Source organism: Ramularia collo-cygni, assembly GCF_900074925.1.
Source record: "Ramularia collo-cygni strain URUG2 genome assembly, contig: RCC_scaffold02, whole genome shotgun sequence".
Taxonomy (NCBI): Eukaryota; Fungi; Ascomycota; class Dothideomycetes; order Mycosphaerellales; family Mycosphaerellaceae; genus Ramularia; species Ramularia collo-cygni.
The window spans coordinates 1,303,325-1,331,077 of record NW_019716256.1 but is presented as its reverse complement, the minus strand read 5'-3'; the positions used below and the strand labels follow the sequence as shown (position 1 = coordinate 1,331,077).

The window sequence follows — 27,753 nt, the reverse complement described above, 5'->3', positions numbered from 1 at the left end:
CACGATTTAGAATTTTTAATTCCTCGCATGTTGCTCACTTTCGACAAGACCCTCATACTAGCTCAAGCATGAGCATTGAAAGGCCAAGACACATTCAAATTCCCGCTGTGGAACTTGCAATATGTAGCATGCGCCGAATTGCCCACCCTCCTAATCTCCTTATGATCCGCCCGACACTGATAACAGAACTGGGATCCGCATCTCGTGCAAGTCATATGGTCGCATCTATCAACCAGGTCAGCCAGTCAATCAATCAATCGCAAGCCACACCACAGAACCACTCAACTTACCCATCCCTCTTCTGAATCCTCCATCCACATCCCTCTCCAATACAGATCTGGCTCACACCATTAATCATAGCCTGCGTGGCCAATTCACATTCATCCACGAATTTGACTCGTTGCTCGTACACCTCGCAAGTCTCTCCTCTATGCCAAGGGATTTTGTGCTTGAGACATTGCTGGTATTGGCAACTTGCACACTCCATGTAGTTTTCATTGTCCTCATTGAGTTGGCCAGAATTGCAGTTCGGAGCCTACCTTTCAGTCAGCATCAGCTCAAATATCCATTGAATCGTACATACCAAACACCAAGCGAATTCAGGCTCCTCGCTCAAAGCCATCAGGAACAGTCGTCCATCATAACCCTCCCTCGTCTTCTCCGATGCTCCTCGTCGAACATCCTCGTATTCCATCTCTTTCAAGCAGTCGGGACAACGTAATGCCTTGCAGCCCTTGCCCGCCAGCTCAGAAGCAAGCCAGCAGTCCAAACATTCCAGACACGTCTTTGGTGCATGCTCGCAGGCGTCCGTTGGTGGGCGCGACGGAAATGACAGCCCCGTGTTCTTCTCGTCACCACAGCACACGCATTCCGTGAGGAAACTTCCTTGAAAGTCCTTGAGAGCTCTCGCAGCGGCTGCAGCCATAAGGCGCTGTTGCTCTAGGACCTCACGGATGAGTTTGTCTTCATCGTGAGGGGACAAGAGGCTTGCCGGAGCCTCTCTCGAGCTTGTTTGCCGTACAGGACGCTTTCCCTCACGTTTGGATTGAACGTCGTCCGTGCTATTGATAGCCAGGGCAGCTCCGTCGTGAGAAGCTTCCGCCTTCAGTTTCATGCTCTTGTGACGACTTCTCAAAGACCGAGCCATGTTCGAGAGGCCATGAGCAACTTTCTTCCCAACTTCCGTGAGTGCYAAACTCTTGCGTCTCAGCCCCGAAGTACGCGATTTCTCTTGCCGGTCGTACTGCGAAGAAGACAATAGATCGCGGATGTGTTCCTCAGTCGCGAGCTCTTCGTCCGACAACACAGCACCGTGAATGTCGACTTGATTCTCGTGACTGCCACGGACCTCGCTGGATGGAGCAAGTGACGCGGGCGCGCGTGGGGCAAGATGATCCGACCGTGAATGGGGGGCTGCTGGATGATTGACCAGCATATCTCGAAGCTCTGAAAGTGTCTTTTGCACGCTTGGGGCATCTCCAAATAGACCAGACATGATTCTTGCTGCGAAATTATCTTGATCTTGTGATTCATGTTTAGAATCCCGGTGCGATCTTGAGAAAGAACTGGCAGCAGTCACCTCAGAATATTGAGAGTCCCGATCCTGCGCCAATTCTGCATTGGGATTCTCCGTAGAGAAAGCTTGAGCTGCAAGCATGTCTTGTATTGCTGTCTGTTGCTGCAACCGTTGTGGAGCCGCAGCGCCCATCTGAGCATTGAACTCAAATAAAGTCTGCTCATATTCCCAAGCTTCAACCATCGCTTGCTGAGAACTTCCAGCAACAGGTTGCTGCACACCTGTTGTTCTAATTGGCACAGGCTTGCGATCCGTTTCGTGCTCGTGAAGCTCATGCAAGATTTCAGGAGACGTGTGTTTGTGCGCAGAAGGCGGTACTCCGACTCGACCGTAATGCTCTCTCCTGTTAGCAGCCTCCGATGGTATGGGGACATCGGCAGAGCACTTCTCTGGCTCGGCATTGGAGTTTCGTTGAGCCTCTAGTACGCTATTCAAAGCATTTAGGTAAGTGGAAACCTTGTCTGGATGGAGACGCCAGAGTTCCACCTCTCGATCGACCAGCATCTGCAATTGCGAGATGTTCAAGTCCATGTCGCGCAAATGCTGGACCAACTCATCCACGCCTTCCGCGCTTGGTGCGCGTGCATGTCGCCCCGATCGCCTTGCAGACGCCGGCATCACCGGCTTCTCCCTTCTCAACGCATTCAATCGTTCTGGAGGGATCGCAGACGGAATGTTCTGGTTATGGATGAAGTGCAAATTGTCGGCGTTTCTGTCCTGTAGGGTCTCTCGAAATGCATTCATGTTGTCGATTAGTTGCCTCCCCCTACGATTCGCGCGGTCCGGCGATTCTGCGAGAAATGCCTCGGGGTCGTAGCGCGGTTTAGATCTAAACATTTCCGAATCGAAGCAAGAGCGCTTGAAAGGCGGTTTCTGGACGATTGGGCACTCAAAGTGGGGGCGGGAGTGAGAAGATGTACACAGTGGATGACATAAATCCCAAGGATGATGGTCATGGTCGAGGGACAGATCGCACACAGAGAGTGGGTAGTAATAATCCATCTTGGCGCTCTGTATCTGGCAGTGGTGTCGATGTGAACCTTGGAACATTAGATGACAGAGTTTAGGATATCAATCAGGGTCAGAAAGGTAAGGTATGATGAGGAGAAGAAGGTGAGCTCGAGCTTACCCAACTTCTGAAGGCAACGCAGCGAATCATGCGGACCAGCCAGGCAGAATGATCCATCGCCTACTTATCGCATCTGTCAATGCACTCTGGCGGGGACGATTGACGATTCATAAAGACGTCATGTTGTGTCAAGTTTGTTGAGGCTCGTGGTAAGCAGAGATGCGAGTCCATTGGCTTGACTCCCACAATCCTGACGGAGAACCCGATMCTCCGCAGCTGTTCGATGTTGGATTGCTTGAAATCCGAGCCAGCTCAAGGCAGATGCAGATTCACGTTTGAAGTTGTAGTGCAGCTAGCCGCTGTGGTGTGACTGCTGCGGTCTGCGGCGAATATCATCCGTGAGGCCGCCTGCCGCGACATTCATTCTGTGGACAGAGTCCTCGAATACGCCATTCGGAAGACTCCAGATTGAGGCCACCGCCAGCTCTGTCATGACTGCAGCGAGCGGTTGACGGATATTTGGTCCGGTTCGGGATGCCGCATTGCATTGCACTGCATGTCAAAGGTACAGTAAGGTGAGGTACCTCAATCATGGCCTCAGGCTGCTTTGTCCATCTCAAGTCTTGGCAGAACTTCAGGGTACGGAGTACTCCGCCCGACTCTCGATGTTGGCGGGACTCGTCGCTCTGAATCGTCATGAAGCAAGAGCATCCGACCAGTCCTTGTCAGTCCGTGATCACGTCGATGGCAGAAATACTTTAGACGATGACGGCGGTTGCAGAGTGTGAACAAGGTGAGGTCCCGCGCCATATCGAGTGGCGTTTCGATGATTCGCTTGCGTTGCTGGGCGACTGGCCGATCTGTTGTGAGGCCGAGAGGGCGGGCTGTTTGGGCGTTTGGACGCGCTCGCTCGGCTTCACATTCTCCAGAGTCCAACGTTGGCCGTTGGACTGAGCAGCACACCCGACAATCACATACCACACTTTTTCACATTCTATCGCTTTGACATAGCCATATCGCAGTAGAATCTGCATCATCATCATCCCCCGCCCACGAGGACCATCTCTTACCATCGCTCGCGGGCGCCATGCCGTCCAGAGCGGGCTCGGCCTCGGATGGGCCCAGCGTCTCACTGTCTTGTATGTGGGAAGACGACGAAGTCCTGCTCCATCACCATACTAATGCTGCCAACAGTCGCAAACAACTTCTGGGGCAAAGATGACGCCGGTGTCGCCCCCCTGATGGACCGCATGCACAACTCGAAACAAACAAGCGATGAACTCAAGGCCTTTTACACTGCGCGAGCCAAGATCGAGGACGAATACGCCCGAGCGCTGCTCAGTCTAGCCAAGAAACCACTCGGGTCATTAGAGACGGGAACGTTGCGCATGTCATTAGATGTGCTTCGCACCGAGACGGAGTCGATGGGCAGGGCCCATGGCACCATTGCTGGTCAGATGAAAAGTGAGCTCGAGGAACCACTGGTGGCTTTCAACGGTGGAATCAAGGAACGCAGGAAGATTGTGCAGGGTGGTATTGAAAAGCTACTCAAGACCAAGAATCAACAAACAGCAACGGTCTTCAAGGCACGCGACAAGTTTGAGCAGGACTGTCTCAAGATAAAAGGCTACCTTGCTCAGGGCCACATGGTCATGGGTCAAGAAGAGCGCAAGAACAAGGCCAAGCTGGAGAAGACGCAAATTCAAATGTCGGCCAACAGCAGCGAGTATGAGACGGCTGTCAAGATCCTAGAGGAAACGACCGGCCGCTGGAACCGCGAATGGAAGGCCGCTTGTGACAAGTTCCAGGATCTGGAAGAGGAACGCCTAGATTTCTTCAAGAGCAGTCTCTGGAGTTTTGCCAACATCGCATCGACTGTCTGCGTTAGTGACGACCAGTCGTGTGAGAAAGTGCGTCTGTCTTTGGAGGACTGCGAGGTGGAAAAGGACATTTGCAGCTTCATCAAGGACTCTGGTACTGGCCAGGAAATCCCCGATCCACCAAAGTACATCAACTTTTGTCGTGGCGATATTGACGATGTCATTTCCAACCATGGATCCGTCGACGACGACGCCTACTCTGTCGCGCAGTTCCAGCGAACGATGAATCCTACCTTCCGGACCTCGTCTCCTCAGCCCAGCACTTTTGAATCGCACAATGACCCAGATTCAAGCTTGAGAGAAGAGATGGGTATTCCGAAGAGCCGCACATCCTTGCAGGGCGAGGACTCCTTCATGGCGCATGCCCGGAGCTCGCATGGCAGCGCAGCACCTCCTCCACTCTCAATGAGTCAGGTTAGCCACTCTTCCGCCCACTCGATTCCATACACAGAGCAGCAGCCCATACCACATAACCCTTATCCCACAGATGGTATGACGCAGTTCTGCAGAATGGATGCTCCGTCCGAACGCAGCTCCATCCCATCACCYGTCCGACCGGGAAGCCGTGACAGCCAGGAGCACAGCGACTATTCCCAGCCGACATCGTACTCTAGTATAGATCCCGCTAGCCGCAACGCATCGCCTACCAAGAACTACAACGGWTCGAATATCTCTGGCGTCTCTAGCTTCTCCAATGTTTCAGCCGGGCCACCGGAAGACAAGCAGGTGCAGAAGAAGAAGAGTGGCTTCTTCCAATCACCCTTCCGGAGGAAGAGCCAAAAGAGCAAAGAGCCACTCCAGCAATCCAACGCGCCTGCGCCTAGCGGCAGGAACACCTGGACTCCAGCGTCTGCTCGCCAAGCCAACAGCGCAGGCACAAGTCCAACCAAGCAGACTTTTGGCAACCCAAGTAGAGCCAGTACATGGAACAAGCAGCCCACAGCCAGTCCGGATCCGGATGTCGACCCTCGTGCGGACTACCAGCTTGGAATTGGAAACAATGTGTTTGAAGTGGCGCACCCAGACTTGCGAAAGAAGCCCCCAGGAAGAGACGCGCCGGGTGAGCTCGATCCAATTGCACGAGCGTTGGCAGAGTTGAAAGGGGTTGGAAAGCACGCCTCGACCCGTGAATCAGCCGATCGTCACTATGGTATGGCCACACCTGTACCCGGAACACCAGCCTCACAGCGAGGGGGTAGAGAAAGCGCTGCGCAGACGCCCTTCTCCAATAACAATGGGTACCGGGGTACGCCACCACCCTCATATGATCAACCCGTGAGCAGACTAGGTGCTCCTCAGCCCGCACATTCGAAGAAAGACATGCTAAAAACCACGGCGCAATACGTCGGTCAGAAACAAACCATGTTCAATGGGGGAGGCGCACCAATGTCACGACCCGGAAGCAGCATGGGTAGACAGGAGCCTCCACGAGCAAGCTCTCCTGCGCCACCGCGAGCCATCAGTCCTCGACCTGCGGAATCTCGAGCTCAACCAAATTACCGTGCCGCATCTCCGAATCCATATGGTGGACCGGCTGCTGCGCCTCGACCACGCGCCCAGTCCTCCAGCCCGATCAAGCCAAATCATCCACCTTCTGGCAACTACGGCGGCCATACTGCAGGACGTGGCGCATCTCCTGCATTCCAGCGCGCTGCGAGCCCAAACCCGGCCTACAGCGCTCGCCCAGCCACCAGTGGAGCGAGCCAAAGACCTCCCAGCAGTCGCGGATCCGATCTCGCCGCGGCAGGAGGAATGGCGATGCAGCTTGCACCTGCCCCCTCCTCCACCTATGGTGGCTCGCAGCGTGGGGGAAGGCCACAAAGCCAATACTATCCAGATGGCGGGTCGCAAATCTCACCTGCTWCTAGGGTTAGAAGCCAGAGTCAGGGAACACAAAGGAGTTTTACAAAGGACGGCAGGGCTATTCTACATTATGGTGAGTCTTGCTTCACAATTGAGGATCAATAGGTCTGGTTACTAACGATATATCTCACAGCTCGCGCAATGTACATGTACCAAGCCGCCATTCCTGAAGAACTCTCATTCGGCAAAGGAGACATTCTTGCCGTCACGAGACATCAAGACGACGGATGGTGGGAGGCAGAGATTCCTGGCAAGACGGGTCCTGGACTGGTGCCGAGTAACTATCTGAAAGCCTGTTAGGTACGGGATCAAGATGTTTACTTTCGGTATGCGGGTATTGACAGGTCGGAAAGTCAATCTGTCAAGGTCGGTTGATGTGAGGCACAGTCGAGGACGAATGATGGACATCACGGCACATTGTTTGGGTGGGTTGTGCAGGGTTTGTTGTTGTCTTCTGGCCCGGGGAGTTTTGGGTAGCGTACATGTTGCTTTTCTTTTTGATGTTCTGATACGGCCTGCGCTCGCTCGCTCTTTTGTTTTTATGGAGGGGGTATATTTGTATGAGAATGAGAATATTGAAATGCTATATCTGTGCAGGAAGATGTTTGTTTTTTTCTCAAGAGATGGAACTTGTGTGGTCTTGCTTGTCGAGCTTAACACGAGATCGTATTGGGCGKCCTAACAGCGGAAACTACTGGATGTCAAACTCTGTACGATAGAAGCATATCTCAAGGCTTAATCTCTGGCCAATGCTTAAACACATGAGGTAAAGTTTGTACATTGTGTGTGATGAGATATTTATTTCTGAACAGGCAAGCATTTCCATTGTTTGATTCGACACCTTATCGTCTAGCATAGCGGAGGGTCTTCCCTCTAGAGAAACGGCTTGGTGTGGGAGCGTGTAAAGGAAGAGGTGTTGAAGAGTGCTGAGGTCGAGATCGAGATCGAAGTCCTGGCTGGCTGGCTTGACATAGAATCTGCATTTTGGATGTCCACAGAGTGATCTATCACCTTTGCGCCGCCCCGGTTATTTCTATCCAGCCTGCGTATCCCTCTGCCAGAATGATAGCCAGTACCCCGGTTCCAGATTCCGTTCCTGCGATGCGAAAGCAATATGTGTCCAGCTTCTTGTGAGGCAGTAGGGGATTACTTCAATCCGATGATCGCTGTTCTAAGCTTGCATCCAGTACCTGCGAGCCATTGGAAATGCTCGTCAAGTGAATTCTGACTTGATCCTCTGGTTGTGGGAGAAGGCTACCGCGAGGCACACACTTCCTGTGAGGCTGCTGCCGCTTTTAAAGACTGTGTGCCCGCAGTCAGCATGAAGGGCAACTGCATACTGAACATGCCCTGAACCATAATTCCTACACACGACCGCTCCTTTACATGCAGCTTTTCAAATGTTGCGCCTGAACTCCTCGCTGATAAAATCTCGGATTCTATTCCCTTTGTAACACCACCGTGAGCGCCATGAAGACCAACATCACAGTCTTTAGCCAAGGGTGTTCGCTGAGAAGAATTGTCACATAGCCGACAAAAGGCACGAATCCCACCACGCTACCAACAACATCCTTACTCCGGTCGAGGAAGTTCTGGCCCTGCGCGTAGAGCTCCGTGTCATCCGCGCCGTTGTTGTCTCCCTTGGTGAGGAGCTGTAGCRGTGCGCTCCTATCGTATRTCAGCATCAACTTCTCTAAGCCCAAACGAGCCACACTCACCCTCCGCCAAATCTCCTGACAACTCTGTGCACAATCGGGATATCCTTTCCGCGCACATTGTATACCACGACTTCTCCAACTTGTGTGTCCATGCCTCGATTCCAGAGGAACAAGAGATCTCCACGTTGAAATGCGGGCTCCATACTGCCTGATAGCACAACAACGATGGGTGAAGATGAATCGCTGACGACGGATAGGCCTTTCCAGAGCATGAAAGCTGTTGAGAGTACGAGCGCGAAGTTGAGAGCTTGGGCGGCCAGTTGCCGTGGCTGGAGGTTCGCGATGGCGGAAAACATTTCGTACGATTACGATGTTTGGATGTGTGCACGCGATCGTGGAGTTGTTGGTATAGAGTGTGCCGGGGCTTCAGTGTCAACCTGGAAGAAGTAGGTAGAGGTAGAGCTCCAATGGTAAGGTATAGGAAAGGTGGTTCCCGGTTCTCGGCATGAAGCCCTAATTACGCACGGTCCACCTCTCTATATCAGACCTCACCAGAATTCGCATGTGACAATCGACAACGACACTGATGCAGCTATCAGCGTCCGGGCTACCAGACCATCAGCTGCCGACCATGCACATCTCAGAAGTTGAGCGTGCTCGCTGTAGATTCCCATTTGACGACATTTCTCGTTTTTCCTTATCAGTGCTCCGCTGCGAGCTTCTATTTTTTCACATGTGAAGATGTGCAATMACTTCACTCAAGAGAGCCGGGGGCCTGTTGTTGCCTTGCGCCGCTTCACCGGTACTTCAATGTCTTCCTTTCAATACTTTCATTTCTTCCAGCATAGCAAGACATCACTCCTTTTACACAACGCCACCATCTTTCCTCTGCACAACAACCAACGCAATGGCGGGATCCCGTCGACCAGCGCGGGAGATCGCTACTGGGAGCACTTGGATCGCGTCGTATAAGAAGAAGAAGTGGCCGGTGGTGATATGCGACAAGAGCACCGCGCCGCCACGTTTCATGGAAACCATTTCTGAAGAACGGGCCTTACCAGCAGTGCTGCTGGGAAGACACATGTAGTACGCATAAAAGCTGCGTACAGTTCAGGCTAGCGCTAACATACCATAGCATCTGGGTCGATCGGAACTCTGTGAAGGAATGGGATCCGAATCACGACTATCTCCAAGGTCTCGAGCCATTTGAGCAGCGAGATGTACAGCAGAACGACAGTGAAGAAGTGACAATGGAGAAGCAGCGCCGAACGGCATTTCGCCAGGACGTTACGTTCCTGGAGAACCATCAGTACTGGCACAACTATATGGTGAATCAATCAGAGGCAAGGAAAGAAGATAAGGCTCGGAGAGACAAAGGACGGTCGTCCTTCTGGCACCAAAAAAGCAATTTCAAGGCAACTCCGCAAAAGGCGAATGGAAGAGCTCCCAAGGGAATGATCCCGAAGAAGAGGTCGTTTGCAGACGAGTACGACAGTGATGGAGACCTTCGGAAATCAGGCATGAAAGCCAAAGCACCGAGAAAAACCAAGGATGACGACGAAAATGACTGTGTTATCGTCGATGATCCATCTGCGCCACGTCGTCCGATGCCTGCGGTGGTCTACCGCCACAAGGGACCCAGCACGCCAGACGACTCGCCCGTTGCTAAGAAGTCTCTCAGAAGAAACGGCCGAAGACTAGCAGTCGATAGTGATTCGGAGACTAACGACAAGTCTGAGGYTATGGTTAAAGCCACCTCGGCCCACGAGCTTCCTTCAAAGCCAAATGACAGCAAGAAGTCCAGCAAAGGTACAAATGGTCGGCATAAAATCAGTATCGTGGAGAGCGAGGGCGAACCTGACTTTGTGGTAAAAGCCTCAAACCGAAAAGCCGCCCCAGACCCAATCAGAGGCAAAATTTTCAGCGAAGGGAAGAAGCACCGCAAAACCACGCAGCAAGTGTAAGCATTGTCTCTTGTATTGTGTTGCGATTCAAACTGACACATCTCAGCCCTACACAAGTCAAGATTGTGTTCTCGGAAACAGACCTCGAATCCCAACTCCTCATTCCCAAATCCAGCCTCGCGGACTGCCAGTTCCTGAGCATTCGCTGCAACTTCAGCTCCCAACACAACTGCGAAATCATCCCCCTGGAATACGACACGATTTCTCTCCAACACAAACTCACTTTCAAAGAGGTGAATCGTCTACTTCCATACTTCCTCACCAAAGAATTGGGCCCTGAATTCCTTCACCCCAAGACTCACCCACACCCTTTCGGTCCCCTCGGAAAGACACTCAAAGAAAAACACGCCAACTTTCTGGGCCTAGCATTCATCACCGCCTCCAAAATCTCCCACGAAGTCCTTCAGCAATACATTCTAGAGAAGCTGCAGGCACTCTACCCGCTTCCAGAACTCTCGCTCTTAGGCCTGGTGCTCATGTTCAACAGTGTGCCACCCGTGGAAAGTCAAGCGCAAAGGCAGCTGGGAGCTTGGATCATCAAGCACGTGGCGGAAAGTTACTTTAAGCTGCACAAGCACCATCCAGAAGTTCTCGACCAAGTATTGAGCGAAAACCCTGAGTTCAACAGCGCGGTTGTGGAAGTGTTGGAGCGCGATGCGAGGGAGGAGAATGCTGGGTGCCAGGATGAGGCTATACCTGCGAATTGATGGAAGCTTGAGGGCTTTGCATGAATTTGGGATGCATAGACAGGTGAAAATGGCAGGCGAGGAAGGCAGGCATCTATGAGGAAGTAAGACACTTTGCTTCTACTACTCAGGGTGACCCGAGAGGGAACCTTGAGCCAGCTGGCCTCCTTTCATGTAGAGTGATGAGGCCTTCAGGGCTTCCCAAGACAGTCACGAGCGTCAAAAGAGAGCRCTTTACGTGATGTGCATCAATTGCTTCACGAACGTTACATGCAGCAAGTGTGCTTTCTTTCCCAGTTACGTTGCGCACTGAGGTGCACATCGCAAGAGCGGCGTCGATATATGGACCACATCACGACCGACATCATCCATCAATACATCCTTAACTATGCAGTGATGACACTCATGAGACGTGAGACAGTCAAAATGCATTACGCCTCCATACCATTATGCACTAATCTACAGTTCCCATTCGCCCATCATCAACCCATTTCGTGCCGTCCGAAGTCATGATGCACGCCGCCCAATGCCCGAGAATATTACACACATCCTCTGTAGAGAAGAGAGAACGCAAATGCAACACTCATTAACCCCGTGATCCTGCGCCAGGAATTCCTCCTTGTCAAAATGAAGGTTCCGTCCGCTGCATCATGTAATACATACATACACATGGAAACTTTTACCGCTTTCTCACAGACTTCCGCCCGGTACGCCGTTGTGTGTGATGTGTCGATTTCAGTATTGGTATGTGACCAGTCTTGAAGGAGTGGATGTCGTCGTTGATGATAGTGAGAGAGCAGGGAGAAACTCATTCTCATAATTGAACGAGTCCCAAGCCCTCAGACCAATCCTCCAGCAATTTCTACCATGGACAATTTCGCCTGGTATTTCTCCCTCTCCGAATTGGTCCTTTGGGAAGCATCCGCACTACATCATGCCCCCGATTGGGCTCCTCGTCTGCCGATGATCCTGCGAGTGCGCCAGATTGAGGAGCATCGATTCAACTTGAGGCGCCGTCTTGATCCACGGCAGGCTCCAAATGTTGTAGCTCTCGTTCTTGACCATCTCGAGCATCATGACGATCAGACCCCACGGATGTGGACGAGGAACCATCAGTCGTTCGCACAGCACGCGCATGATTTGTTCTTGTACTTCCTGCGAGCCGGTGGCAAAGAAGTGGTGGAGCGCGGTGGAGTAGTATTGAGTGTGCGCATTGACGTAGCGGACTTGATTGGCCATGGCTGAGATGATGYGGTAGCGCAGCTCAGGGCGAGTCTCACGAAGGAGATCGCCCAGAAGCTTAGCTGACGCCGTCGCTGAGGAGAAGACCGATGAGGACGCACAACAGAAGCTAGCAATGTACAACACAATGCCGTTTGCGATTAGGGCGCCATCTGGTCGCTCCAGGGCAGCCAGAACGTTGATCCAGTCCTGGTCGGTCCCGTCACCATTAGTGAAGCGATCCATCTCATTGATAATGTTGGCATCTTCCAAAGGTCCGGTAACAGAAGGGGAGATGCTCGGTTCGATTCGCACAGCCTCAAGCCTGTTGATCTTGAGACCTGGTGTGAACGGATCCGGCTGGTCGTTGAATACGACCCGAGTTACTGCGCTGTTGACGATGTTCTGAAGCTGCAGGCACTGTGGTGGAATGTTCGCATTGAGATGCATGTGATTCTCAATCAGGTATTCTGGGAAGTCATGGTGCATCATTGTGAAGAAGCGCAGCACGCCGCGGTAGAAGTCTTGCGCGACCGGTGGCGCCTCGGGCATGGACAACAACTCCCCAAGGTTGATGAAGAGTGCAGTGAGCAGCTTGGTGAAGACCACCCAGCCGCCGTCCTCCTTGCCGTTGGCGAGGAAGGCTGGAACCAGCAAGCGGTGACTGAGCAAACCCAGCCATGGATACATGAAACCGGAGAAGTAACGCGGCTGCATTATCAACAATGCCGTAGCAAAGACTTCGTTCATGTCCTTCAATTGCTTGGGCGTGAGAAGCTCGCGGTGATCGTGGATTTCGCACAGTAGCGTGGAGAATAGTCGAAAGTATACCCGACCGTTCCAACGATCGCCTTGCTTGTTGTGGTGCTCGTTCATCACCAGAATCACCAACCGAACGATCCCTTCGAGAGATTTGGCCTTGTTAGCTTGCACCTCGCCGTTTTCGGGGCTCTGGTGCACCACCATAACAACGAYGAGTTTGGCAAGCGCATCGATGGCCACGTATGCCGCATCCTGGGCGGCGTATGGCACACTGCTGATGCGATCAAATTGGTCACAAGACATCTCTAGGCACGATCGGAAGAAGCCCATGGCATCCTCGGGGCTACTTATGATGCCACCATGATGCATCTGCTGGGCGAATGCGAGATATGAGCGCTGGGGCAGGTCCTTGCGCTGCAGGCGGATCCACTCCTCGAACAGGTACTCGCGTTCGTCGCTCTTGGAGTGCTCGGACTCCGGGCTCGGCATACCATTGATCTGGTTGGCTGGAATCTGAAGCTTCGTCATGATGTCGTGTCCAATGTGAAGGGATGGGTCTTCAGAAAGCCACTGTGCGAGTGCTTCGTACGAAAGAACGAAGTCAGTACGCATGGCTACTGGATTTTCTCCCAATAGCATTTCGTCGATGATGTCCCGCAGGAAGGGCAGAGCAACAGTGCGTCTCTGCCTTAGCGCTCTGGATATGTGAGCGTCGATGTGCTGCATGTCCATTAGTCCCTCATTGTGCAGAGATGTTATTGCTGCGGCATTGAAGGTTCGGTCGCCATCGTTAGTGGCGAGCTCCATGGTGAGATGGCGGCCAGCTGGCACAGACATTCTGCAAAGCTGCATCAGGAGGCGCACAAAGACCTCAATCTCCAGACGCTTCTGAACATCTGCGTAAATGACAGCGAAACATTGGCTCCCGGCAAGGTGGGCGAGAGTGTCTTGCTGCGAAGGAGGGGCTGCCTCGATCAATCCAACCAACTGTCCATAAATGCGACGAATTGGAGCACCTTCTCCAATATCACTGATGTGCTCTTCAGTGGCCTCTCGAGAGCTCTGCTGGAGTTCGTCCATGAACGCAAAGATTCGCTGAAGAACGTTGCCACTGTCGAGGTAGCCGTTGATATGCTGGTTTTGGGCAGATTGCATGCCCTGAGGACGCTGCTGTTGGGCTGGTCGTGGCATTGCTGGAGCTTCCGCGGGTGTCGGCAGAGTGGGCAGGTAGCCTTCTGAAAGCACATCGGGCAACTGGCGATTGCTGTCTTGAGATCCGTTGGTGGTATGTGTCGACGGGACCTGCCGTGCTTGACGACCAAAGTCCTCATACAAAGCCAGCTGTGGTCTGGTCAGTCCTGCCACATCCTGTCGGAACGGCTCGGCAATCAGAGTTGACCAGCGGTTCGGGGTTCCATTTGCAGCAAACGGCTCGTTTGGCCTTAGCTCGTGGTGCGCCCTGCGAACATCCAGAGCCTGCTCGAGCTGCAGGTTAATCTCGGATAGGGAGTGCTCTTCGGCCGCACGCTCAACAAGACTGCAGACCGTGTCAATGTTGTCATTAACGAACATAAGAATCTGACCCTCCGGAAGCTGCTCAGACAACTTATGAGAGGCGAGAATGCGGATGTTGTTCGTGATGCTCATGCGGAGAGGCTCCTTGCAGGTAACGAGTGCAAGACTGCCAGCCAGAGCCTTGACCATGATATGGGAACTAGCCTTCATGATCGCTTCATCAGCCTCTGTGACAAAGTCCTTCTGGATGAGCTCGGAGGTGGAGATCGATGCTATCGTGACAGATCGTTCGACAACGGGAGCGATGATCTCATAGATTGCTTGTTGCGCCGCGTTGACAAAGATGCTGCGGAGTTGCTGCTGACCGATGTTGCCAACAGCCTGTGGAATTTGAAGCACATTGCCAAGATCTGGCACTGCTTGAATAACGGCATCCGGGGAGAACCGCTCGTTGGGTCCGCGCTTTGAGAGACCCATGAGTGCCATGTCGCCAAAGGCGTTGGGGTCACCTTCGGGAATGTACTGCTGCATGGCGATCTGTTCGAGCGTCGGTCGGCCACGGATAATCTCCAGCGGCTCGACTTTTTTGATGTCGACGCCAAACTCACGGCACAGCATTTCAATCTCAAACTTCATGTTCAACTTCAAATCCATGAAGTGGTACAGTTCACTGAAAAGGCCAAGCAGCTCCGTGATCCAAGGATTGGGTGGCCTGAAGATCTTCGAGTGAGCGGCGTGGAAAAGAGCTTTGCACGCGAAGGGAATCGCCACCAACAAGCGTTGACTATCGTATCCCTCAATGAGAAGGTCCTTGAAGGAAAGATTGCGGTGGAGGATGGGCCTATCCCGCGCCAAGGTGATCGAGCCGAGCCAGCCAGCAAGGTTCTTCATCGTCGCCCGTTCGTGCTGATTGTCCATGGTCGACTGCGAGTTGAGCATCTTGGCACAGCTGATGTACGTCTCTCGCATGATTTCAGTCCACAGCTCCTTCCTGTTGAGCTTGGTGAGGATTTGCAAATAGAGCCATTGAAAGTTCGGCTGAGACTTGGCCAGATCTTCCACCAGGTAATGCGCGAACCACTGGGTGTATTTGTCTTCGAGCTGCTCTTCGATCTCTTTGAACTTGTCGTCAAAGTTGCGCTTGGACACGTTGTTGAGGTGGAACATGACCTTGTCAGAAACATCCTCATCAGGGTCCTCGTAGAATCCCTCCTCGGATGGTGGGTCGACCCGGATGGCAGAGAAGGGAAGAGGGGTGGAGTCGTCCAAGAACTCATCATCAAGAACGCCGTTGGTGATGCCATTCGCGCCATCACCGTTGAGTGCAGCATTCTGCGCCAGTTCTTTTAGGGCTTGCTCAGCCGCAGGGATCGCAGCGGTGCCTCGTAAGCTCGGGATGCTGAGGATCTGCTCGACTACGCGCGGCCACTCTTTAATCCTGGGTAGCACATGAAGCAACGCTTGGAGCCCGAATCTGTACATTGGATCCTCAGGGCCGTACTCTGATACTGCTTCGATGATCATGTTAAGAGCAGCTTGCTCAGCCAGGCCGGAGAGAACATGGTAGGACACAAGTCCGCCAAATAGCACGGCCGTGGTAGCGAGAGCTTCGTTTGGGTATTCACCGAAGCAATTGTACTCTTCAAACAAGCCATACAGCATCGCCGCAAAGAGCTCCTGGTCCTTGGGTTCTTCCGAAATCTTGAGCCGGTTTAGATCGGCGACAAGTGTATCTGGGGTGATGTTGCCACCATACATTTTCTTGTAACGCTCTTCCATCTCCCTGGTCGCGTCCTCGGAAAGGTGGTTGCCTTGCTGACCGTTAGAGTCAATGACGGAGTCACGCCTGGGGTCCTGGCCGTAGTTGAAGAGTCGTGGGTACAATGCCATGCACGTCCTGGACATGGGCCCAAGGTTTTCCTCCGGAACAGCATCGGTGATCAGTCGCAGCAGGGTATGGACGGTCTTAACATCCAATCCGGGTGTCGATGGTGCAGAGCTCTCGCGCTGCACCAGAGCTTCATCATCCATTTTGCTTTTGAGGAAGTCCGCCACTGCGCGGGCAAAGTTGACCAGGCCATATAGCGAAATGTGCTGCTGGGCCCATTCATCCAGATTGCAGTGTCCCTTTCCGTGAGCGTACATTGCTAGATCCACCGCGAAGCCGCTAGGCTGAGTAGTATCAAGCAATATTTCCAGCCATCCGTGCTCCAACGCGTGGTCGAAGATGAAGGAAAGCAACATCGGGTCTGAATTGTAGAACTCGAGCATCCTCAGGGCAAGCCAGTTCCTATCGTGCTGCCATAAGGAATGCATTACGAAGTCGTAATTGTCGTGTTGCTTTAACAGAAATGGGTAGAAGAGCTGCTTCAGTGCTTGATCTTGCAACGCTACCCATGGTTTTGGCACGGCGGACGCAGCACACACAAAGATCGTCATGTTCTGGTTGATGACGGTGTTTGGAATCCCAAGCGACTGTGCGAGGTTGTAGGTCTCCTGAGATCGGAAGATCATGTTGAACAGCGACTCAATCGCATCCCGCGATACCAAAGGGTGCTTGATGGCTTGCTCGGCGAATGCACGCACGCTGTCTGATGCATCCGCAAAGTCGGTCAGGTCAAAGGCTTGACGCAGATTCGGAATTTGCATGACATCCAGCTCTTCTGGTGTGGTTGAAAGGAAGGCGACCACGAAGCTCAGCTGTGTCTCTTCGTATGTCCATCGCGTGGAGCCCCACAACGTCTGGATGTCGAAGTTTGCATACTCTCTGGCAAGCGGCAGAAGCGCGTTATAGAGCGAGAGGAACTGCTTCTTCGTCACCCTGAGGCTTTCCTTGTCGAATCCGGCCACCACATCCGTCCAGTCGATTTTCTGCCCCGCTCGGTGCTGCCTCACTGCCTCCACAAACACGCCCGGGTCAAATGCATTTCCATCTTGAGCCATGACCATCAGCAGCAGTGCATTGGCGATTTGTGAGAAGGAAATATCTCYAGTCTCCACACCAGCCAGCATGTCCTTGCACGCCTCTGCACTCGCCGTCACTTTTGGTCCTAGCTGTTCCACATGCTTTGCAAGCCGGTTCTCTGGCGTCGGCGCCAATAGCTCGTCGAGGAACATGGCCGATTCGACGGGTGGCGGTACTCGCGTGTTGAGGTGTGTGATGTAGCGCACTCGGATCGCGTAGAATAAATTCTCGCGCTGTGAGTCGTCGCTCGTTGGAGATTTGATGAGGCGTTCCACAATTGCAGCGAGCACGAGCGGTGAGATGTCGTGCTCAGTGTCCACAACTGTCGTGATGAAGGATTGGAAGCTTGCGGAGAGCTGTGCGTCGGCTTGGAGAGGAGCACGTGTTAGCGTTGTGTGAAAGGCATGGAAGGATGGAAATCATCAGATGCATACCTTTTGCGCGCAGCTCGGGCTTGGAAGCCAGCGTTCGAAGTGAGGTCAAGAGTGAAGCTTTAGCAGTTGGCTCGAGGGAAAAGTGCTGGATAAAGCCCGCAAGTTCAAAATCACCCTCGAGTGACTGTGCTATCTTGTCGGCCTGTTCAGGATCCTCCGCAAGCTTTTCCACCTCCGCTACTAGGACGGGATAGCTATCTCTGTTCTTGGGCGCGCCAGAGAAGATGGTGGCCGCATTGGTCTGGAGAAGCCGGCCGAAGAATTGTGAGAACATCTCCATGCCGCTATCATCTAGAAGCTTTTTGATCTTCAGTCTCTGCGTCTCCAGCGACGATCCCTCCTTGAGTGTTGATAATAGGATATGTAGCTGGGTGGTGAGCAAGCTGGCAAGCCCCCCGTGCGATCCGGTCGAGGAAGCTGGGGATCCGACGGTGGATGAGAGTGATGGCGAGTGCCGCGCAAGACGTGAGATGCCGGGGCCGATAGCACTCGAGCCAGCGGACGTGAAGCTTGGGGTGGAATGTGTCGGCGGCGAAAAGGGTGACGACTCGCTGCGCGCCGGCAGTGAATTGGTGGTGATGGGCGCAGGACCGCGCCGAGGGACCTGCTGCTGTTGCTGCTCGGAGTTTCGCAGTGCCCTCGTGCTTCTTCGCGGCGGGGGGTGGTTCTTGAGGGTATTGTCGTCGAAATTCRAGCTCATTGATACATTGGAAGCGGCATCCGTCTAGTCAGCAAAGAGATGATGCGAGTCAAAGGGAGTTTGGATGAAGTCGAGCACCAGCTTGCACTGGTCTGGCCAGAAATGTGCGATGTGGAGATGGCACAACTTTTGGCAGGTGCGATACCGTTGCATGGGCTTTGAACCCCTGGTGCTCACGCATACATGTACACACTCAGTCCAATATCATGTGATGGTGATTTCAAGAGTACAATAGAGGATTCAGAAGGCATAACGTCTTGCGAGAGATGGTCAAAACAGGGTATGCCAGGTATATTCACTACCGCTCTGCTGGCGGAAACAGCTACGCTCATGTCATCTGCCCAATCAGGAGACTCATCGAGATGCTCCCATCACTTGCTGTAAAATGCTTCCAATAGATGCCATGCATCAGCTTGTCCATGAAAATCAAGCCACTCATTTCCAGCCGTCCTTCAATTGCTCGCTCAACGGGTTGAAAGGCGCCCGCTTGTCGGCTGCCTTCTCGTCAAACACCCAGATCCCGCCGGTTTGATCTTGCTCCTGTAAGAGTTTTGTCAGTAAGGCTCCAGAGCTAGATCTCTTCGTAGGCACTTACCAGGCTTCCGTGGGGTACCTCTTTGATCAGCTTCTCGAAAGCAGGAAGGCTGTTAGCCTTGGTGAAGAAAGTGCGCTGCCATTCTCGTCCCTCGCTCGACTCCTTCTTTCGTAGGTTGCGCTGGTACTCCTCAATCTTTGACTTTTCAACTGACAGTAGATTCATGTCTCCAGCGGCAATTGCCTTGCTCACGTTCTGCCATGCCCTCCTTGACTCGAGTGGATCCTGGCTTTCGATAGGTGCCACCTGGAGAGGAGTCTTTGGCTCCTTTTTCGCATCGTAGGTCTCAACGGGGTTCTTGTTCGCATCCTTGATGACAAAGTTGTCGGTCCAGCTACCCTCAGCGGTGTAGATGACACTGCTCTTGCTCTTCTCCTTGCCGTGTGGGTATACGATGGCACTCAATGAGTTCTTAGCACCAGAGACCCAGCCAGCTCCGGAGTAATCAACGCGCGCACTGTAGCCCGATGACGATACAATGTAGCTGCTCTTGTTGAGCTCGACGTAAGGCGAGCCTCGAATCAGACCTTCGATATGTAGAGCAGGGAGAGTGATGATGTAGTCCTCGTTGAACTCATCAATGTGCAAAATGCAGTGGCCGACCTGGCGAACGTTGATGGTCCGGCCAAAGCTGGCCTTTTGAGCGTTGTATCCCTGCAGACGAACTCCGTGCTTGTTGTTCCAGATGCTGTATGCAGTCACTGGAGGGTGGTGTGAAACCTGCTCGCTTACGAGCTTGGTCTCGCCTGATGCATCCTCCCACTTTCCCACAAAAAGTTCTCCTAGGAACGGGTTGATAGGCTTCTTTTCACTTCCCAACTTCTCGTTCCGGCTGGCGTATTGCTGCTTCAGTGTGCTGAGAAACCACTTCAATACCAACGCCATACGCTTCTTGGGATCTTTTTCGGAAGCGGGTGCGACAAGCAGGCCTGGCATTTCTGCCCAGTATGCAGAGAACTCGGTGAGGGACGTGTTCGATACGATCCAGGCCGGGGCAGTCATCGTGCTGAGGTCGCCATTGAAGCTCGCGAGTTGCTTGAGAAATCCTGTSCATGATCCCTTCCTGTAACGTCGAGGTCAGTTGACTCGTCTCTTGCGCGGCATGCTTCGACCACCACTGCGACTTACTGCTGTGCTGGCACCGCGGAGCCCTCTTCGGAAGACATGTTTGTTGTTGCTCGTCGCGGTATCTTTTGAATCTCGGGGAGAAGTAGAGTGGGGCGAACGTAGTCAAGGGTCTTGGGTTGGAGGCACAGATCGAGGGAAGGTCAAGTGAGATGGCTTGAGGAACAGGCGCGGTTTCGGAAAGTAGGTCAGGCGTAGGTTTGAGATCAGAAGCGTCGTGTGTTTGGCGAGGGGTTCCAGGTTTATTACACCAAGGAAGAGCTGGGAGATCGTTCGAGGCGCAATCACCGCATCCACTACGCTCCACGCGATATTCTCACACGTCATTTTCACGTGCTATGCATTCCCCCGCCACCGTCCCATCATGCATGGTTCATGGAAAGCACTGTCTTTCATTGTTCTGTCGGGTATATATGCTACTGTATTCGCCAGACTCATCTCGTCCTTCAAAGCTATCGTCTAATATGAATTCATCATGAACAGAGGTCCCCATCGCCACATCACACGGCTTTCTTTTCCTCTTCCTTCGGTTCGGGAAGAGGCAYAGAAGCTGGATCTGCCTGGTTGAGCAGCTCTTCAGTCTTCTTCGAATACACATCTTCCTCGTCAGTAGACTCTACTTCGACAATCTCGTCATCGTCGGCACCGTCAACCGCGCCGTCTTTCTCGCTTTCGGTTTCTTTTGCGAGCCGAGCTTCACGACCACGTTTGTGACAGTACCAGAAGACGAACATGAGGACTAGAGATGTTAGCAGCAAAYCGTATCATGAGAACGAGATTCACCTACTGAATACCGAGAGTGACATGACCACATTGGTTGTTGAGGCCAGGAATGGGAATCGAGTGGTGAGGAATTGTACGGTGTTGCGCAAGATGGTTGCCACTGCACCTTCTTTGGAGATCAAGCTTTTCAATCCAGGGATCGTTCTCTTCTTCTTCTTTGCGTCGGTCTCCTTTGATGGTGCGGTCGACTTGTTCTTCGCATCCATCTGGACTTTCATATCATTCCCTGGCTTCCCACCTGCGGCAGCAAGAAGCTCTGGGCCTATTGTCATCGTGCCCAGCTTGGCGGGTAATGATTTGACCAGAGTCTGCACAAATGGCGGCATTGAGTTGAACTGCTTCTCCAAGGTAGGGCCAGCGTCCTTCATCAACTTCTCCATGTCTTCGTATGCTGTTGGGCCACCATTGATGGTATCCTTCAATACCAAAGCGAAACGCTCATAGATTTTGTGTGTCTCGCTCGACACCGCGAAGACGGTGTTGTTGATGCTGGCCATGTTGAGGTTGTCGAGCAGGACAGACACCTCCTTCTCCTGCTTCTCTTTCGTGGCAGCTTCGTCGACAGTTCCGTCTTCCTTGAGAACAGGCTCTTGCTTGGCGTCCTTGTCTTTGGATTTGTACCACGAAGAAATAGGAGGGATGGAAGGGATCGTAGGCAAGTTTGGCATGGTTGTAGCGGAAGATGGGACGTATTGTGAAGCATACATTGCCCAGGTCTGCTTTTGTCCCTGCTCCTCTTCCTTGGTTGGGACATCTCCCTTGTGGAGAGATGATGGCAGGTAGGATGCCCAAGTACGTTTTTCATTTGTGGTATCGCCCTTTTCATCCACGTTGGCCTGCGCGTTCCATGATCGGGTTGCGGCTTCGGCCTCTTCTTGACTCGGTAGCTCGAATGCTTTGTTCTTCTTCGCCTCCTTCTTCACTTCAGAGCCTGCTTCTGGCTGAGTTGCAGGAATCACGACTTGGTCTGATGCATTGCTGTCCAGCTCGCGTTGGGACGCGGGCTTTTCTTCACCATTGTCGTCGATTTTCGTTACTGGTATAGCGKCAGCGATTGTCGCGGCTTCGTCGGTCGATATCTGTCTCTCGAGGAACTTCTCGTCTTCGTCTTTGAGCACTGGATTCTGTGGGTTGCTCTTTTGCAGCTCTTCCTGGTTCTTCTTTGCTCGCGCAAACGACGGCAGGGTGAAGTAGGATGACATGTTGAGGTTGTTGAGTTTTTGTTGCAAGAACAATGAAGGAAAGAAGCGACCTACCTCAACGACAATGAGTGGTCTTTACAGCGCCACCAGCGCTGTTATCTTGTTAGCCTGCTTTACCTTGAGCTGTCAGATGTTGCCTTCATACGTCACTTGAAGGCGGGCAAACTTGGTGGGAGCACGAACGATGGCCGGGGTCGCAAGGAGGAGTGGGGCCGCTGGGATCTTGGCGGCCAGACTTCACCTCTCTCTCCTGACCCTCTCGCTTGCTTGAAAGCTCTCGACAACATCATCGGCCACTGTGCCATCAATTTAGTCGCGAGTATAATGGATCACGTCTCGTTCTGAGGGACCATGTCATTCATCTTGCCTGCTGTCCGTCAGCATGGGCGGAACTTTACGAGGAGAGAATGGAGCAACTACATCTTCGCAATGCGAGTACTATCGGCGTGTTGCATGCTATGTTTGGTGTGTATTACGCCTCTTGTACGCCTACAAAGCGTAGAGTCGTATGAGAAGGGATGATGAACATCTATGAGCCATCTCAGACCCATTGCTGTTCAAATTCAACCCAACAGTGGTAAGGGCATTGAGCCGCTTCTCCGCCCATTTGAAGCATCGGGTCTCCGGATGATCTGGCTATCAGGATGCAATGTCGTAGGACGAAGCGGCTCGGTGGTTCCACACACTTTCGAGACGTCCTCTATCGATTGTTCTGACGCGGGCGGAAGTGCATCGCTTGTGAGAAGTTTCACGATATCGCACCGCTGGCCATCGAACAAAATCCGTAGGAGCGACTGGCTAATGTGATTTCCCCCTGTAAGTGGGCATCTTCTTGCCACTTTGTTCATGGTTATCATGCTGCGCTTGTTTGTTCACAAGGAAAGCATTGCCATCTCTCGTCTCCAAACGCCCTTTGACTCACCCTCTTCACACTCATCTCCGTCAACACACGAAGCACTGTGCCAATGATCTGCTCACCTTACCTCCAACAATAACATCCATCTTCGAGAGTCACAAATTACCAAAGCGTTTTCAGCTGAACGTTCCGGGGTTTCGCCGCGACTCGCACCACCCCGCCTAGGCTTTCTTGTGGCCGCAAAGCTGTCCAAAACATCCTCTGGCTTCAGCCAACCCACAGTCGCTTCAGCACGAGCAAACAAGGCACTGCCATTGGACGACACAAGTGAACTTCTTCCGCCCGCACCTGGCTGTGCACACCACGGTCGACACGATGGAAATGTTCTGGGATGATGAGCCGGTTCAAGGCGACACTGGTAGGTCTCATTTTGAATACGTGCGACGTTGCTAGGCGGGAGGATGTTCTACTGTCAATACAGACGACCGCTGGGGAGAGTGCACACTGATATTTCCTCACAGGCCGCGATCAGCGCATTGCAGATGGACTCGAGGTCGCCGCTTTGAGCGATGGCGATGACGTGGATCCATCCGAAGTCTCCGATCGAGACCTTGACGTAAGTCTCCGCTCTCCGTGCGGTTGTGCCATCACCCCTCTATTGCAAAGGTCTCTAACCTGTTCAAACAGTACTACAATCCACAAACCAAGGAGTTCGCCACGAGCAAAAGCAAGAGGCGTTCTATGCGCGTTGCTGGCGGTATTGCGCCGACTGCCAAGCCAGTTACCGCGAACTATGACTCTGATGATGGCCGCATCATCGAGCTCAAGCAATTGGGTCACTCTGATGAATACGTCGCTGCCAAACTCGTCGRGGAAGGTCGCATTCGCTATGTCGGCAAGACGATCGGCAGTCGTTATCTCCGCTTGCGCAAAGTTCTCGAGGACGAGGAAGATGAGAAGCTTGATGATGAGCTGAGCGATTGGCATGAGGGCGAGGTACGTCGACGACAGTCTGTGGAGTATGACGTAGCTAACTCTTCTCAGGATGGCAAACTCATCCCAATCATACAGGCCATGGAGACGAAGCTCAACAGTCATATCGAGAGAATGAAGCAGAAGATGTGGAAGGACGTCTCTTCCTTCTTCGCTGGCCAACTTGGAGGAAAGAAGAAGTACACTCACAAGGCTTGTCGTGAGCGTTACGAAGCTATCCTCGCCGGCACCGAACTTCCTCCCATTGAGCTTGATCATGATCAGACTGGACGTCGGAAGATGCGCGAGGAGCGGATCAAGGCTGCAAAAGCTGCACGTATTGCTGCCGCCAACAAGGCGACGGAGCTGGAGGCGCGCAGAAAAGCCAAGACTATGGAGAGAAAGCGTGCCATTGCAGAGGCGAACCAGATCAAGGTCGTTTTTCAATTGAAGAGGATCGCGGAGAAGAAAGAACGCCTGCGGATCCGTGATGAGCGCATCATCAATCGCGAGCGCGCCAAGAAAGAACGCCTCCGAATTCTGAACCACATGCGCATCGAGCGCGACTGGGAGATGGAGAAGAATCGGAGGGAGAAAGAGATCTACAAGAAGATCATGGGTGTCGACCTGAACGGCAAACCATCAAGCCGGTCCGGGCAAAAGGGAAAGAACAATTACGACTCTGATGAAGAGAGTGAGGCCATTGATGACCTGGAGAGCGACGAGGAGGAAGCCGACTTCACCGATGATGAAGAAGTCGACGATGCCGACGGTGAGAGTGAGAATGATCGTTCCGATCCCGAATTGGACCACGGATCTCTCGACGGCGAACTTGATAGTCCTGCTCGGGCTACTGCCACCCTCAAGCGCCGTGCCACTGCCCATTCCCAGCGGAAGCGTAAGTTGGTTCGAGTTGGAGGCCTTCTGTACGACACGGACGAGGAGGAGAATTCCCCAATGAGCAAGAACGCTTCTTCGCCTAAGAACAATGCGCCGCCCAAGAAACGTGTGAAGCGCACGGATGAAACCCGCACCCCGGCAGGCAAGAAAGTTCCCGCTCCCAAGAAGAAAGCCTCACCCAAGACTACTCTGACTGTCACCGATGGCAGCAATGCCATCATCACCGAGGACTCTCTCTTCAACCCTCGCAGCATCATGACCCGCAGCGAACTCGAAGTCGTCTGCTTCGCTCGCGGCATTGATCGCCACCCGGAATCCGAAGAATCCCATCCCCAACTCGTCGCTCGCATGAACGCCATCGATGAAGCTCTCAATCGTCAACAACTCGACGACCTTCTTCGTGCGGCCACCAAGAGTGTGCAAGGTACCAGATTGGCCAAAATTGAGCGTTTGCAACTGTCCGAAGCGTCGAACTCTATTGCTGGCGGCATGGGTCTTGATGCGCACGATATTGACCACATGCGACGTTACGAGGGCTTTGTGGGCAAGTTCAAGCATCTTCTTGATGATGCGGAGCACAGTGCTGCTCGGCAGCAACATGGTCCGATGGGTCAATCTGCTGGGGAAATCCCTGCTTTCGCGGATTGGTAGAAAGGGCCAGAGAGCGATGGAGTGGCGGAGTGGAGATGTTTTAGCGTGGGATTCCTTTTATGTTATTGAGTTATGAGTGCAGTCTGGGCGGTTACGATGATTTTTGATGTTTGTTTGGAGGATCTCTGTTGTATTGCGTGCTTCTGTGGGTATGGAGGGTTATGGGCATGCGTGGTCATCGGCGTAGATGACGGCCGATTGAATGCTCGTATTGACTCAAAAGTTCCAGTAGTTTACCATGGCATGATTTACCCTGGGACGAATTTGAATACCCATAACCTCCCTTTCGTGACAAGTGCGCTGCAGACTTCGAAGTAGGTCGTATACTCTGTAAGATGGCCATTGGCAGTACCCCAACCCTAACCCTGATCATCAAATTCCGCCTCACCATCAAGCCGTATCCTGTACACGGTAAACCAGCTTCTGCCGACTAACTCTCCCATTCTTCAAATCTTCGAAACCCTCAAGAACACCCTGCAGTCCTCCGGATCTCACAGTCGGGGTACCCTTGATCTTCTCATCCCGAAGCAGATCTTCTGCCAACGACCACCACTTCCTACCAAACTCGAAATCCTGCGGCTTGGCTTCGATCTTGTTGCCAAAGAACGAAAACTCTTCGCCATTGACGGAGTATCCGAGTGTGAAGGTAGTCTTGACATCACTGCGAGGGAACTCGACGGGAAGCAGAGCGCCGTATCGTGCTCCCGCCTCGCTGCTAAGGGCTGCTGCACAGATCTATGTTTCCGCGTCGATCAGTTGCAAGTTCGTTGAAGAGTTCCTCTGGAATGATGGACTCACATCTTTACTGTTTCCCTCAGACACACAATCGAAGGCGTACTTAAGCTGGCCCTTTGTAGCCTCCTTGATCTTCTCGCCACACTTTTCATCCCGGTAGTCGAAGAGCTCGTCTGCACCTAGTTCTTTCACAGCCTCGAAGTTCTTCTCGGAGCACGTCGCCAATACCCGTAGGCCGCTGAGCTTCGCATACTGGACAGCCCAAAGACCAGTATTTGTTGATGCTCCGTAAATCAGGACCGGCAACTTTTCTGTGGAAGGACTGTTCGGCCAGGGAAGTTGGAGGCCATCATGAGAATACATGCCTTGACCTACTGTATTGATTCCTGTGGGCCATGTGACGGCCTCTTCGAAACTGATGCCGTCCGGGATATTGATCTGCACAAGTTTAGTACATGCAGATCGGCGCCTGGGTGCTTACAAGCACTACTCACTGTTATATCACCCTTGGCCTTTGCGTACTCGGCGAAACAGCCGGATTCTGGATCTTCATGTTTGCTTCCATGTGCAAAGCCAGTAATCCGATCGCCTACCTTGAACTTCTTGGTAACAGATGATCCAATGGAGACTAGAGTCCCGGCKTAATCGCAGCCGACGGTATGATGGTAGTCCGGCTTTGCGATCAGGTCGATATGCTTCCAATCAGTTGGGTTCAAAGCCACTGCTTCGACTTTCACCAAGATGTAGTCATCAGGACATGTTGGGATGGGAGCATCATTGACGACTTTGGCCGACTTGGGGCCGAAGCATTTGAGGGCCTTTTGTGTTGCTGGGAGCGAAGGTGACATTTTGAGATGTAAGATAGAAGAGAAAAAGTGTTGATATGTGAGAAAACTGAATGGAAAAGAGAAGAGCACAATACGCTCGCTGTACAAGCGTATGACGTTGCTCGATGGACCCCACTTTTACACGAGCTCCCGTCGTTTGCGTTTCTCAGATTGTCGAGAATCAATACTCTCACTGTTGCGATTGTTTGGCATGGCACTGCCCACAATGGGCGTGCGTGAGTGCGTTCTGCAGCAGCAAAGCCCTTCGGGACAGCTTGCTACGCAGTCCTTGACTCGCAGATGACCGGGCGAGAATCGAAGCGTGTATGTCAAGGGTGTATACCAAGCATGCATACCTCCAGGTATCATCACGTCCTTTATATATCTTGACGAGCTTCGCAGGCAATTGCAGACGACACCGGTCGCACTCGAGGACTGATGACCGGACGCAAGAGATGGTGGCCTCACCCGGACAGAGGCACCGAAATCCAAGTGTTTCCCAAGCATTCCTTCCACAACATGCCACCTGAGATCCTCAGAAGATCATGCGGGCGGCAGCAAACCCGTCCAAGTAATTTGAGGCCGGATACGATATGGACTGGAATTGGATCATCATTGCAGACCTCTTCAGCTCGTCGTAGCGATAGCTGAATGTCAGCCAGGATCCCGACTTGGTACGCGGCATAAATGAGCTTGTATCCAATGTTTACACAGCACGAAAAGAGTGTGATGTTGTGGTAAAGGAAAGTGGTCGTTGTTTTGCCGGCAAGGCAAGATCAAACTACAGAGGCCGAAAGTGGTCTGTGCTGGGACG

General features: G+C 52.7%; 9 protein-coding genes; 3 read left to right on the top strand and 6 right to left on the bottom strand.

Moving 5' to 3' along the window:
* Window positions 1-535: 535 nt before the first annotated feature.
* RCC_02071 (uncharacterized protein) lies at window positions 536-2,413 on the bottom strand (the record flags this gene model as incomplete). Its single annotated transcript, XM_023767354.1, has 1 exon — window positions 536-2,413. One exon carries the CDS (start codon window positions 2,411-2,413, stop codon window positions 536-538), a length of 1,878 nt encoding a protein of 625 aa, XP_023623122.1.
* Window positions 2,414-3,732: 1,319 nt separating this feature from the next.
* Window positions 3,733-6,688, top strand: RCC_02070 (related to cell division control protein (Cdc15); the record flags this gene model as incomplete). XM_023767353.1 has 3 exons in its annotated part: window positions 3,733-3,784; window positions 3,840-6,461; window positions 6,522-6,688. The coding sequence occupies 3 exons, from the start codon at window positions 3,733-3,735 to the stop codon at window positions 6,686-6,688; spliced, it is 2,841 nt and encodes a 946-aa protein (XP_023623121.1).
* A 1,139-nt stretch (window positions 6,689-7,827) lies between these two features.
* On the bottom strand, window positions 7,828-8,402 carry RCC_02069 (probable Signal peptidase complex catalytic subunit sec11; the record flags this gene model as incomplete). XM_023767352.1 has 2 exons in its annotated part: window positions 7,828-8,056; window positions 8,107-8,402. 2 exons carry the CDS (start codon window positions 8,400-8,402, stop codon window positions 7,828-7,830), a joined length of 525 nt encoding a protein of 174 aa, XP_023623120.1.
* Window positions 8,403-8,953: 551 nt separating this feature from the next.
* RCC_02068 (uncharacterized protein) lies at window positions 8,954-10,717 on the top strand (the record flags this gene model as incomplete). XM_023767351.1 has 3 exons in its annotated part: window positions 8,954-9,132; window positions 9,182-10,006; window positions 10,057-10,717. 3 exons carry the CDS (start codon window positions 8,954-8,956, stop codon window positions 10,715-10,717), a joined length of 1,665 nt encoding a protein of 554 aa, XP_023623119.1.
* Window positions 10,718-11,623: 906 nt separating this feature from the next.
* RCC_02067 (related to negative regulator of transcription) lies at window positions 11,624-18,293 on the bottom strand (the record flags this gene model as incomplete). XM_023767350.1 has 2 exons in its annotated part: window positions 11,624-17,526; window positions 17,594-18,293. 2 exons carry the CDS (start codon window positions 18,291-18,293, stop codon window positions 11,624-11,626), a joined length of 6,603 nt encoding a protein of 2,200 aa, XP_023623118.1.
* A 435-nt stretch (window positions 18,294-18,728) lies between these two features.
* Window positions 18,729-20,054, bottom strand: RCC_02066 (probable KES1-involved in ergosterol biosynthesis; the record flags this gene model as incomplete). XM_023767349.1 has 3 exons in its annotated part: window positions 18,729-18,833; window positions 18,889-19,951; window positions 20,017-20,054. 3 exons carry the CDS (start codon window positions 20,052-20,054, stop codon window positions 18,729-18,731), a joined length of 1,206 nt encoding a protein of 401 aa, XP_023623117.1.
* A 459-nt stretch (window positions 20,055-20,513) lies between these two features.
* Window positions 20,514-21,998, bottom strand: RCC_02065 (uncharacterized protein; the record flags this gene model as incomplete). XM_023767348.1 has 2 exons in its annotated part: window positions 20,514-20,752; window positions 20,801-21,998. 2 exons carry the CDS (start codon window positions 21,996-21,998, stop codon window positions 20,514-20,516), a joined length of 1,437 nt encoding a protein of 478 aa, XP_023623116.1.
* A 1,231-nt stretch (window positions 21,999-23,229) lies between these two features.
* RCC_02064 (uncharacterized protein) lies at window positions 23,230-25,377 on the top strand (the record flags this gene model as incomplete). XM_023767347.1 has 4 exons in its annotated part: window positions 23,230-23,272; window positions 23,376-23,470; window positions 23,542-23,850; window positions 23,899-25,377. The coding sequence occupies 4 exons, from the start codon at window positions 23,230-23,232 to the stop codon at window positions 25,375-25,377; spliced, it is 1,926 nt and encodes a 641-aa protein (XP_023623115.1).
* Window positions 25,378-25,767: 390 nt separating this feature from the next.
* Window positions 25,768-26,960, bottom strand: RCC_02063 (related to zinc-binding oxidoreductase ToxD; the record flags this gene model as incomplete). XM_023767346.1 has 3 exons in its annotated part: window positions 25,768-26,112; window positions 26,176-26,550; window positions 26,607-26,960. 3 exons carry the CDS (start codon window positions 26,958-26,960, stop codon window positions 25,768-25,770), a joined length of 1,074 nt encoding a protein of 357 aa, XP_023623114.1.
* Window positions 26,961-27,753: the final 793 nt, after the last annotated feature.